This window comes from Pseudorca crassidens, chromosome 2 (assembly GCF_039906515.1).
Source record: "Pseudorca crassidens isolate mPseCra1 chromosome 2, mPseCra1.hap1, whole genome shotgun sequence".
Lineage (NCBI taxonomy): Eukaryota > Metazoa > Chordata > Mammalia > Artiodactyla > Delphinidae > Pseudorca > Pseudorca crassidens.
This window is the reverse complement of record NC_090297.1, coordinates 54,723,361-54,737,543: the sequence shown is the minus strand read 5'-3', so window position 1 is coordinate 54,737,543 and position 14,183 is coordinate 54,723,361. Positions and strand designations below refer to the sequence as shown.

The following is a 14,183-nucleotide window of genomic DNA, read 5'->3' as shown; positions in this document are numbered from 1 at the left end:
AAGAGACATCAGTTTGGCAGAGTGAGTCTGAACAGTGAGTCCTGCTGATTGGGGAGCTAATAATGCCAGTTACTGTGTGAGGCTGCTGTGTACTGCTGAAAGGAGGGGCAGAATGTAAAGGAAAGAGCTATGTCACTAGGATCCCAATCTTCACGTGTGGCAAACACCCCTGGGCATAAGGAGCCAACAGCATTGCTCTGCTAACTCCAGAGAGAGCACAGGAGCAATAGAGGCGATGGAATTAAGAGTCAAGAAAAGGTTCCTGGCAGGATGAGAGGGAGCAGACCAACGGTATCAGGAAAACATTGGTCAATAGAGCAGAAAGGGGCTTCCCTGGTGGCGCAGTGGTTGGGAGTCCGCCTGCCGATGCAGGGGACACGAGTTCGTGCCCCGGTCCGGGAGGATCCCACATGCCGCGGAGTAGCTGGGCCCTTGAGCCATGGCCGCTGGGCCTGCACGTCCGGAGCCTGTGCTCCGCAACGGGAGAGGCCACAGCAGTGAGAGGCCCGCGTACCGCAAAAAAAAAAAAAAAAAAAAAAAAAGAGCAGAAAGACTGAAAAGGCTCAGATGTCATTTCCACATGGATTCTTTGAAGGAATACCTGGAGGAAGAACTCTCCAGAAAGAAAAATGCTGAAAGCTTTCCTAATCAAGGGGAAAGGAGTCCCAGATCAGTAAGATCTGGGGGGTGCTAAAGGTGAAGTCAGAAATATCCATTACAGATCAGAGAGTTAAAACTGATGTCATACCTTTATGATGGGTAGACTAGCTTTGATCAGATGACCATTCACCCATATGAATGGTCATTCACCCATATGACCATTACTTTTATTTATTTATTTATTTATTTTTGCGGTACGCGGGCCTCTCACTGTTGTGGCCTTTCCCGTTGCGGAGCACAGGCTCCAGACGTGCAGGCTCAGCGGCCATGGCTCACGGGCCCAGCCGCTCCGCGGCATGTGGGATCCCCCACAGCACGAACCTGTGTCCCCCGCATTGGCAGGCAGACCCTCAACCATTGCACCACCAGGGAGGCCCGACCATTACTTTTAAAGATACTATGCCTATGATTTTTGGTAATCTTTTAAAAAGGACCACGCTAAACCAGCCAGAGAAAGACAAATATCTTATGATATTGCTTATATGTTGAATCTAAAAAAAATGATAGAAATGAACTTACATACAAAACAGAAATAGACCCACAGACATAGAAAATAAAACTTATGGTTACCAAAGGGGAAAGGGGGCGGGCAGGGGTAAATTAGGAGTTTGGGATTAATATGTACACACTACTATATATAAAACAGACAACAAGGACCTACTGTATAGCACAGGGAACTCTACTCAATATTTTGTAATAACCTATAAGGGAAAAGAATCTGAAAAAACAGATATATAAAATAGATATATATGTATGTATAACTGAATCACTTTGCTGTACACCTGAAACTAACACAACATTGTAAATCAACTATTCTTCAATTAGGAAAAAAAAGGGATCACACTGATGGATTTGAAAAAGAGGTACAGTAGGAGAGATCTTAGTATGACTTCATTACTGAAAATGGATACAGAAAATATTGCCGTATACAAGTTACTTGCTAGATCATTTACTTGGTATAATTAATAACTGGCAAATAACAATAAGTAGGCACTTCTTACATTGTAATGGCTGGTGGAAACGTCTTCGAATTATTTGCCTGTACAGAGTTTCATCTTTATTCAGTATATGGGCTGCTTCCAAATTCACTGGATTTTCTAGCACTGGATTAGAAAGCATAACCTATAGGAAAACATATAGAACATAGAGTTTTTAAAGTAACTTTTTTCTTAGAGCAAAAAGACAAACCAATACATACAACATTCAAGAAGCATTCATTAAATGCCTACAATGTATCCACCTGGAGATAGAGACAAAGACAAAAGAGACATGGTCCCTACTCTCAAGAAACACTTGATCTATCTTGGTTTTATACTGTACATTCATGAGCCAAACATTAGGATCAAAGCAAGTTACAAGTTCCTTCCTGTAACTTATTTCTTCCTATCACATAAATTTAAATTGATTTTTTTATGGAAAGGGAAGTAAACATTAGAAAACATTGAAACATTTCCATTAAAAATACATTACATTTTAACGAGATCATATTTAGATCGTGAATAAACAAACACATGTATTAAAAACTTGCATGCAATTCAATATCCCTCCAGATCACTGAATGCTTAACTTGGTATCTGTAGTAGTTTTCTATTGCTGCTATAACAAATTACCACAAATTTAGCAACTAAATCAACACAAATTTATTATCTCACATTTCTACAAGTAGGAAGTGAAGGTTGATTGGGCTGGTTTTTCTTTTCCAGACTGAACAAGACTGAAATCAAGTCGTCGATTGGCTGGGCTCTTACCAGAGGCTCTGGGAAGAACATGTCTCCCAACTCATTCAGGCTGTCTGTTAGCTGAATCCAGTTCCTGACTTCAGTATTTGTAAGACTGAGTTTCCCGTTTCTTTCCTGGTGATTAACTGGGGGCTACCCTCAACCCTGAGATGTCTCTCGCCAGTCCTTACACTTGGACCCCTACGTGTCAGAGGCAAAGTTGTGAAAAATCCTTCTCGTGTTTGCTCCCCTCCTGTCATATCCTTTCTCCGTCTTTACTGTATTTCTCTGAGTGACTCTTCTGTCTTCCTTTTCTGTTGTTAAGAGCTCATGGGATTACTTTGGGCCCCCTGCATATTTCAGGAATAACCTTTCTATTTTAAGGTGAGCTGATTAGTAACCATAGTTCCATCTGCAAAGTTCCTTCACACCTAGATTAGTGTTTGACTGAGTAACCAGAGAATAGGAGTCTTGGGGGACATCTTCAAAATTCTGCCTACAATAGTATTTGCACATCTGGATGAAATAGGTGACCAGTAGTAACTAAAACTTAATAGTTCTGCTAGACCATAATCTTGTTTATCTGGCATCTTAAAATTAATATTAGCCCAAATTTGAAAAATTTATTCAATAATTCAGTATACTGAATCTTACGTTATACAAAATAGATAATAAAATATAGCCAAGAGAACAACTACCAGAATGTCTTAAGTGTAGCTACAGGTCAGAGTGGATTACTGTGGCTTAAGAGTCATGGAAATGATAGCAATCTTTCACTAATAAAAGCAGTAATCTGACATCTGATATTTCAAAACCAACAAGAATTTTCTGCTGTTTTTTTTTTTTTTTCTATTTGGAAAACACATTGGGCTATATTTCCCAGAATATTATAATTGCTTAAATAAGGATTGCACTATATCTTTCAAAGTGGGTGGGAAGCAGATGAAACTTTTCTTCAAGAGCGAGCTTTTGCTCTTTGGCTGGAGAGATAATCTTACTCAGAGAGGCACATCTGGTAAAGTTTATTCAATAGTCTTTGCATTGACCACTGTGCCTAAGACCTTTTCATATAATATATACACAAGCTATTAAGTATATTTAATGATTTTTTAAGAACTAGAATGTAAGGAATAATTAAAATATACAAATCAGACACCCTGCTAAAATAGTAAAAAAATAAAATAACAGTCCAACTTTTAAAGTCACCATGTGATTGTATGAAATAATATAAAAAGCCATCTGGAGGATAAATACAAACATCTGAAGCATCAATAAACAACTGTACCAGTGGGTGCATGTTGTAATATCCAATTAGTTATAGCCCATGAAACTGGAATTTCTTCTGTGGATGAGTGTTGGTACTTACTTTTTCATTGTATATGGAAGTACAAGTTTTCAAAGAAATCAAGATTATAAAAATTTTCGGAGGAGATGATTAGCATATTTAGACTTTAAAGTATTTTAAGCACCATTTCAAGTACCACCCCCTTGTATAACAATGTGATAATTATAAATGTGTCTCACCTGTTATTCAAAAGGTAGTAGTCAGAAAGCAATCTCAATTTAAATTACTTAAATAAAATGAAAAACTCAGTTCCTCAGTTACAGTGGCCACATTTCAAGTGCTCAGCAGAACATGAGACTAGAGGCTACTATATCGGACAGCACAGATATTGAACATTTCCGTAAGCACGGAAAGTTCTATTGGGCAGCACTGACCTTCAAAGTACTATTAAATAGCCATTAAAATATTAATTGTAGCAATCTGGAATTACTTGAGATAAAATGTGAAGTGAAAAAGAAACAGGCTATATAATTTGAACATATATACCATCATTGCAACGATGTAAAAATTCAGATTTGTTGCTTCAATCATGTTACTTAGGACCTATCACACAAATTAGACTTGTTTCCTGACCTCAGGGAGCTTACAGTCCAACAGGGGAAGACAGATAAGGAAACAGTATATGTATTAGAGCATTATAGCGCTCTCATAGAGATTTGCTTAGGGTACCACTTTGCAAAGAAAACCTCCTTCCCGCCAAAACCAAAGCCATCAATTTCACCTAGGAAAGGAAATCAGGAAAGGCATTGCAGAGGAGGGCTCTATTGACCCGACCCTTACAATGTGAGCAGCTGCTTGCTGAACAGACTGAGAAAGAGGGAATAAAATGGGCTGCTAGTCAGATGCGGAACTGGACTGAGCACTTTTTAAAGTGCAAGAATGACTTAGGTTTGTAACTTTAGAGTTTAGAACTCTATAAATGCTTTTTAACATGAATTGAACCAAGCACTGTGAGTGGGGGAAAAAAAAAAAAAGAAGATATCAATATATCAATAGGAGCGGGATCCCACAGTGTGTTTGGGAGAGTTAAGGCCGAGGTGTGAGAAGTAGATCATCGTTTGTCAGGCAACAGAATTTGGGCTTGACCCTGCAGGAAATGTGGAACTGAAGATTTAAAATCGAAACACAGGAGACAAAATTAGAAGAAAATGCTAATAACAATAGGGTAAGGAATTTTCTTTATGATTACCAGTGATTTTCTTTTCCTTTCCACTATCTTAAAAATCTTCTCTAATGTGGGCATATTTGTTTTATAAATCTATTTGAAAAATAAAAACAACTGTGTAATCTACTGGCTTTCCATGATGTATTTGGCAATACTTTGTTGTCATTTTGTATTACAGGTTAAAACTAAGAACAATCAAAATATTAACTAGATTTTATTGAATTCTTTGCTTGGACAACTCATGGTTCTAAGTACTTTACATGTTATTTATTCATTTAGTCCTCACAAGTTATATGAGGTAGCTACTAACAGCCCCATTTTACTGATGAAGAAACTGAGGCAATGAGAAGTGAAGAAACTTTTCCAACAGTGCAAAGGTATTAAGTGGCAGAACCAAGATGTGAAGCCAAGCTATCTACACTTACAGCCCTCAATGTACCTTTTATTAAATTATTCTGCTATTCAAATTTTTCACCATTTCATTCTGGTTTGCCCTCACTCATTACATTCCTGAGAACATTCATTTTTACTATTTTTAAGGCCAATCCTATTTAGGTGGAAGAGACAGGATGACTCAGTTTGAAGGAATCCAGAAGATCAATCACAAATCTCTGCACAACACGCTCACTTACTTCCTCAAAGTTTTTGCTCCAATCTCTCTCCCAGAACATGGCCTGGCACTGCTATATATGCTCAACACATATTTGTAGAATGAATGAATAAATAAATTGAACATTGAATTTTTAAAAATATTAAATTTTACTCAGCATACTAAGATGACTAGACAGAAAGTTAATGATTAGATTTATTTTATTTTCAAAAACAAGAAATGGGAGAGATGAAATTTGTGTTATAATTCTATGTTACAGAGAAAATTCAATTAAGCCAGAATACTTTATTCTCCAGGTATTCCAGATGATCAAAATTTAATAGTTTATCTCCACATATTATCAATGATAAATAGATAGAATATCGTGGACAGACTCTAGCGGATAGAATCTCGCTGAGCCAGATGTAAGTGGTCAAAGCAAGTGCCACTCAAATCATTTATCTTAGCATTTCAGGATGAGAAGGGAGGCTCTTTGAGGGTGGGGAATAACGCAACACGGAGGCATACTTCTAAAGACCATGGATCTAGGAGGTGAAGGGTGCATTCTAGAAACAGGCATCTACTGAGGAGAGGAGGAAATTCCTGGTTTAATTGTTCACTGGGTTTGATATGAAAGTTTATAAAAGCAGGTCTCTAGTACTGTCAGAAACAAAGGATAAAGCTGAACATTTTACGTTGTAGTCACTTGATTCACCTCTCGGAGGAAGGCAAGGTTCATGAATGTGGAAAGATCCAAAAGGCCTGTTCAACATTATAAAGTGAAGTTAGGAGCCAAAAGCAAACCTAAGACTGTATTTCCAGAGTTGAAACCATCCAAACAGTTCTTTTCTTCTTTTATAAAATACATATTCTTTGGCTGGGAAGGGCCTAATCTATCGATTTCACTTTAAAAATAATCGTCTTTATAATTCAAGTTCCATTTTACAGTCTTGACGTAGAAATGTTATTGACTTATATAAGCTTACTCAAATCCTTTAAACATTTAACTATGCATTGTACATTTTATTCGTTATATTTTTAGTAATTGGGGTAATTAAAAGTATTAAAGACAGCATTATATTAATCTGTTCTTACCTGGAGGGTAAGTAAGATGCTGCTCAATGTATAGCTTCTATTCCACTTATGAGTGTTGTCCAAAAAATCTATACAGGGACAGCCAGTATGTGGGTCTACTGTATTAAAATAATACATTAATATTAATACATAAAATTATTATTTAAAACTTATGAACATCAACAGGTCATAGCAAAGTTAGAAAGCAAATGACAAAGCAGGAAAATTATTTGCATTGCATGTGACAGACACTTAATACAGAGCAGCTGTTAGAGCATGGACTTTGGTGTCAGACACACAGATTTGACAGTTGACCCCTCCACTTATCAGCTGTGTGATGTTGAGCAATTAACTTTACCTCTCTAGGTCTCACTTGCTTAGTATATGAAATGGGGATATGATTGAAGTACCTACTTCCACTGAAAAGAATTTAAAAAATAAAGCCCTTAGTAGAGTACCTGGCACATAGTGGATCCTCAAAAAATGATAGCTATCATTATTAATAATACTTTTATTAATGTATAAATAATTTTTGTAAATGAATAAGAAAAACATTTATATTCCAATAGAAAAATCTTGCAATAAAAAGGTAAGACCTGGGAAGAAAATTTTAAAAAGGTGAAAAGAGGGGTGTTTGATTTGGTACATTGTATTGTAAACTACAATAATAGTAACAGCGCAATGGACACAAGATTTGAGTGAACAATGCAATAAAAGAATTTAGAAACAAATCCTAGTTGGTATTAAAACTGTTGTAAGTTACAAGTGAAATTATGACTCAGTGGTGAAAGAAAAGATGATGGTATAGAAAGTTTTGTGCACACTATTCATGGTCCTCCAGTATTTGCTCTCCCTTTCCTCCATTTCTTCTCTCTATAATAAGAAACTTGATGCCTGCCCCATCCCCATTCCCCCATGCGGTTTTAGATGAATACACAGTTGCCCACATTTTCCCAGCCTTTCCTCTAACAAGATGTGGCCGTGTGACTAAGTCTTAATCATGAGACATTGGCAGAAGTAAAGTGTGCACCTTCTGGATCATATTTTCTTAAGGAAGTTGTTCTGCCCTCTTCTCTTTTTCTCTCCCTTTACCACTGGCTGGAAATAGTGACAGAGTAAATGTCTTAGGTCCAGAAATTGAACCCACACACTGAGGATGGCAAAACCTCCCTGCCAGCTTTGTTCCATTACATCAATATATAAATTGGAAAGATATATGAAAGGTTGGTCTATGCCCTAACACAGTTAATTAACTAAGTTAGTACTTGGAAAAAAATACACACACACACACACACACACACACACACACACACACACGTGTGTGTGTAGTTTTTGGGTTTTTTAATTAAATAGAATTACATTTTATTCTTCAAAGTATTTTTTCATTTAATAGTAAATTGTCAACATATTTCTGGACATGTTTATTCAAAAAATATTTGAGCACTAACAATATGCCAGGTAGTGAAGATTCCAGGGCACAAGAATGACCAAAGAGTAAAGTCTTCATATATCTTCCTTGCTATGTTTAAAAGCAATGTATATAGCTGTAAGATATTTTACTTAAAAATTCCTATATTAATGGACATTGGAGTTATTTCTCTTTTCCTTATTTCCAACATTGTTACTGGAAACAAAATCTTTATTAATTAAGTATTAATAAGAATATTAAGCATATTCTTTATACAGATCCCTAAAGTCTCCACCCCAAAACTATTAGAATTAGTAAATGAATTCGGCAAGGTTGCAGGATAAAAGATTAATATACAGAAATCTATTGCATTTCTATACACTGATGATGAAATATCAGAAAGAGAAAGTAAAAAAGAAAAAAAATCCCATTTAAAATAGCAGCAAGAAAAACCCTTAGAAATAAATTTAACCAAAGAGGTGAAGGACCAATACCCTGAAAACTATGAAACACTGATGAAGGAAAATGAAGATGATTCAAAGAAATGGAACAATATCCCATGCCCTTGGATTGGAAGAATTAATATTGTTAAAATGGCCATACTACCCAAAGCAATTTACAGATTTAATGCAATCCCTATCAAAATACCCTGGACATTTTTCACAGAACTAGAACAAATAATCATAAAATTCACATGGAGCCACAAAGCAATCTTGAGAAAAAAGAACAAAGCTGGAAGTATAACCCTCCCAGACTTTAGACTATACAAGAAAGCTACAGTAATCAAAACATCATGGTATTGACACAAAAACAGACACATAAATCAATGGAACAGAACAGAGAGCCCCAAAATAAATCCGTGCACTATGGTCAATTCATCTACAACAAAGGAGTCAAGAATATACAATGGAGAAAAGACAGTTTCTTCAACAAGTGGTGCTGGGAAAATTGGGTAGCCACATGCAAAACAATGAGATTAGAACATTCCCTCACACCACATACAAATTAAATTCAAGATGGTTTAAAGAGCTAAATGTAAGACCAGAAACCATAAAACTCCTAGAAGAGAACATAGGTGGAATACTCTTTGAAATAAATTATAGCAATATTTTCTTGGATCAGTCTCCTAAGGCAAAAGAAATAAGAGCAAAAATAAACAAATGGGACCTAATTAAACTTAAAAGCTTTTGCATAGCAAAGGAAACCACTGACAAAATGAAAAGACAACCTACGGAATCAGAGAAAGTATTTGCAAATGATGCTACCAACAAGGGGTTAATATCTACAATATACAAACAGTTCACACAGTTCAATATCAAAAACAAACAAACCAATCAAAAAATGGGCAGAAGACCTGAACAGACATCTTTTCAAAGAAGACATACAAATGGCTAACAGGCACATGAAAAGATGTTCAAATCACTAATTATTAGAGAAATGCAAATCAAAACAACAAGATATCACCTCACATCTGTCAGAATGGTTATCATCAAGTCTAAAAATCACAAATGTTGGCAAGGATGTGGAGAAAAGGGAACCCTTATACACTGTTGGTGGGAATGTAAATTGGTACAGCCACTATGGAAAACAGTATGAAGGCTCGTCACAAAACTAAAAGCAGAGCTACCATATGATCCAGCAATTCTACTCCTGGGTATATATCCAGAAAAAATGAAAACACTAATTTAAAAAGATACACGCACCCCAATATTCACAGCAGCACTATTTACAATAGCCAAGATACAGAAGCAATCCAAGTGTCCATCAACAGCCTCACCCACCAGGGAGTGGACACCAGAAACAAGAAAACAATGATCTGGCAGCCTGCGGAACTAAGTCCACAAATGCAAGTCAGAAACTACCCTGGGACCAGCTGGTCCCTGGCCCTTGGAAGACAAGAGGGGAGTGTACTTCTGGGACACAAAGGGCATCCCTTACAGAGGGTCACTTCTCCAAGGTTGAGAAACATAACCAACCTTCCACATACATAAAAATAGAAATAGAAATTTAGACAAAATGAGACAGCAGAGGAAGAGGTTCCAGATGAAAGCAAAAGATAAAACCCCAGAAGAAGACTTAAGTGACACGGAGATAGGCAATCTACACCAGGAAGAGTTCAGAGTAATGATCACAAAGACGATCCAAGAGCTCAGGAAAAGAATGGATGCACAGAGCGAGAAGTTACAGGAAGGTGTTAACAAAGAATTAGAAAATATAAAGAACAACCAAGAAGAATACAATATTGTATTGAAGAATACAATAACTGAAATGGAAAATACACTAGAAGGAGTCAATAGCAGAATAAATGAGGCAGAAGAACAGATAAGTGAGCTGGAAGACAGAGTGGTGGAAATCACTGCCGCAGAACAGAATAAAGAAAAAAGAATGAAAAGAAATGAGGACAGTTTAAGAGACCTCTAGGACAATGTCAAACGCACCAACATTCGCATTATAGGGGTCCCAGAAGAAGAGAGAGAATAAGGGACTGAGAAAATATTTGAAGAGGTAACAACTGGAAACTTCCCTAATATGGGAAAGGAAACAGCACCCAAGTCCAGGAAGCACAGAGGCCCATACAGGATTAACTCAAGGATAAATACACCAAAACACATAGTAATCAAACTGACCAAAATTAAAGATAAAGAGAAAATATTAAAAGTAACAAGGGAATCCCCATAAGGTTATGAGCTGACTTTTCAGCAGAAACTCTGCAGGCCAGAAGGGAGTGGCACAATACATTTAAAGTGATGAAAGGGGAAAACCTACAACCAAGAATACTCTACCCAGCAAGGCTCTTGTTCAGATTTGACTGAGAAATCAAAAGCTTTACAGACAAGCAAAAGCTAAAAGAATTCAGTACCACCAAACCAGGTTTAAAACAAATCCTAAAGAAACTTCTCTAGGTGGAAAAGAAAAGACCACAACTAGAAACAAGAAAATTACAAAATGGGAAAGCTCACCCATAAAGGCAAGCATACAGTAAAGATAGGAAATCATCCACACACACATATGATATCTAAACTAGTAATCATGAGAGAAGAAGAGTACAAATGCAAGACATTTGAATGCATTGAAATTAGGAGATCAGCAACTTAAAATAATCATGTATATGTATAGAATGCTATATCGAAACCTCATGGAACCACAAACCAAAAATCTATTTTTTATATATATATACAAAAAATAAGATAACCAAACATAACACTAAAGATAATCAAATCACAAGAGAAGAGCACAAAAGAAGAATGAAAATAAAGAACAAGGTCCTATTGTATAGCACTGGAAACTATATTCAATATCCTGTGATAAACCATAATAGAAAACAGTAAGCAAAAGAATATATAAATGCATAACTGAATAACTTTGCTGTACAGCAGAAATTAACAACATTTAAATCAACTATATTTCAATAAAATATTAAAAAAAAAAGAGGAAAGGAAGAAAGAAGACCTATAAAAACAAATGCAAAACAATTAACAAAATGACAGTAAGAACATACATACTGATAATTACCTTAAATGTAAATAGATTAAATGCTCCAGCCAAAAGACACAGACTGGCTGAATGGGTACAAAAATTAAGACTCAAATATATGCTGTCTATAAGAGACTCACTTCAGATCTAGAGACGCATACAGACTGAAAATGAGGGGATGGAAAAAGGTATTCCATGCAAATGGAAATCAAAAGAAAGCTGGAGTTGCAATACTTATATCAGACAAAATACACTTTAAAATAAAGACTGTTATAAGAGACAAAGAAGGACAGTACCTAATGACCAAAGGAACAATCCAAGAAGAAGATATAACAATTGTATATATATATATATATATATATATATATATATATATATATATATATGCATCCAACACAGGAGCACCTCAATATATAAGGCAAACGTTAACAGACATAAAAGGAGAACTTGACAGTAACATGATAATAGTGGGAGAGCTTAACACCCCACTTACATAAATGGACAGATCATCCAGATAGAAAATCAATAAGGAAACACAGGCCTTAAATGACAAATTAGACCGGATGGACTTAATTGATATTTATAGAGCATTCCATCTGAAAGCAGCAGAATACATAGTCTTTTCAAGTACACATGGAATCATCTCCAGGACAGATCACTTGCTGGGGCACAAATCAAGTCTCGGTAAATTTAAGAAAACTGGAATCATATCAAGCATCTTTTTCAACCACAAGACTATGAGATTAGAAATCAACTACAAGAAAATAACTTCAAAAAAACATAAACATGTGGAGGCTAAACAGTATTCTACTAAACAACCAATGGATCACTGAAGAAACCAAAGAGGAAATCAAAAAAGTACCTAGAGACAAATGAAAATGAAAACACAATGATCCAAAACCTATGGAATGTAGCAAAAACAGTTCTAAGAGGAAAATTTACAGTGATACAACCTGAGCTCAGGAAACAAGAAAAATCTCAAATAAACAACCTAACCTTACACCTAAAGCAACTAAAGAAAGAAGAACAAACAAAACCCGAAGTTAGCAGAAGGAAAGAAATCATAAAGATCAGAGCAGAAATAAATGGAATAGTAACTAAGAAAACAATAGAAAATATCAATGAAGCTAAAATCTGCTTCTTTGAAAAGATAAACAAAATGGATAAACCTTTAGTCAGACTCATCAAGAAAAAAGGGAGAGGGCCCAAATCAGTAAAATCAGAAATGAAAAAGGAGAAGTTACAACCGACACCACAGCAATACAAAGGACCATAAGAGACTACTACAAGAAACACTACGCCAATAAAATGGACAACTTAGAAGAAATGAACAAACCTTAGAAAGGTACAATCTCCCAAGACTGAACCAGGAAGAAATAGAAAATATTAACAGACCAATTACAAGTACTGAAATTGAAACTGTGACTTAAAAACTCCCAACAAACAAGAGTCTAGGACCAGATGGCTTCACAGGCGAAGTCTATTAAACACTTACAGAAGAGATAACACCTTTCCTTTTGAAACTATTCCAAAAACTGCAGAGGAAGGAACACTTCCAAACTCATTCTATGAGGCCACCATCACTGTGACACCAAAACCAGGCAAAGATTTCACAAAAAAAGAAAATTACAGGCCGATATCACTGATGAACCTAGATGCAAAAATCCTTAATAAAATACTGGCAAATTGAATCCAACAATACTTTAAAAAGATCATACACCGGATCAAGTGGGATTTATCCCAGGGATGCAAGGATTTTTCAGTATCCACAAATCATTCAGTGTGATACACCACATCAACAAATTGAAGAATAAAAACCATATAATCATATCAATAGATGCAGAAAAAGCTTTTGATAAAATTCAACATCGAATTGTGATAAAAACTCTCCATAAAGTGGGCATAGAGGGAACCTACCTCAACATAATAAAGGCCATATATAACAAACCCACAGCTAACAACATCATACTCAGCGGTGAAAAGCTGAAAGCATTTCCTCTAAGATCAGGAACAAGACAAGGATGTCCACTCTTGCCACTTTTAGTCAACGTAGTTTTGGAAGTTCTAGCCACGACAATCAGAGAAGAAAAAGAAATAAAAGAAATACAAATTGGATGGGCTTCCCTGGTGGCGCAGTGGTTGAGAGTCCGCCTGCCGATGCAGGGGACACGGGTTCGTGCCCCGGTCTAGGAAGATCCCACATGCCGCGGAGCAGCTGGGCCCGTGAGCCATGGCCGCTGAGCCTGCGCTTCCGGAGCCTGTGCTCCGCAATGGGAGAGGCCACAACAGTGAGAGGCCCGCATACCGCAAAAAAAAAGGAATACAAATTGGAAAAGAAGAAGTAAAAGTTTCACTGTTTGCAGATGACATGATGCTATACATAAAAAGTTCTAAAGACACTACCAGAAAACTACTAGAGCTCATCAATGCATTCAGTAAAGTTGCAGGATACAAAATGTATACACAGAAATATGTTGCATTTCTATTCACTAACAATGAAAAATCAGAGAGAAACTGAGGAAATAATCCCATTTACCATCACATCAAAAAGGATAAAATACCTAGGAATAAACCTACCTAAGGAGGCAAAAGACCTGTACTCTGAAAACTATAAGACGCTGATGAAAGAAATTGAAGATGACACAAACAGATGTGTTCTTGGACTGGAAGAATCAATACTGTCAAAATGACTATAGTACCCAAGGCAGTCTACAGATTTAATGCAATCCCTATCAAATTACTAATGGCAT

General features: G+C 36.3%; 1 protein-coding gene across 1 annotated transcript in view; it reads right to left on the bottom strand.

Moving 5' to 3' along the window:
* UBE2U (ubiquitin conjugating enzyme E2 U) overlaps positions 1-14,183 on the bottom strand; it is a 40,502-nt gene that overhangs the window by 20,252 nt on the left and 6,067 nt on the right. The window contains exons 4-5 of the mRNA XM_067712689.1: positions 6,573-6,670; positions 1,662-1,782 (exon numbers count right to left, since the gene is read on the bottom strand). Of these exons, the coding sequence (XP_067568790.1) occupies positions 1,662-1,782; positions 6,573-6,670 (219 nt within the window). The remainder of the gene's footprint in view (positions 1-1,661; positions 1,783-6,572; positions 6,671-14,183) is intronic.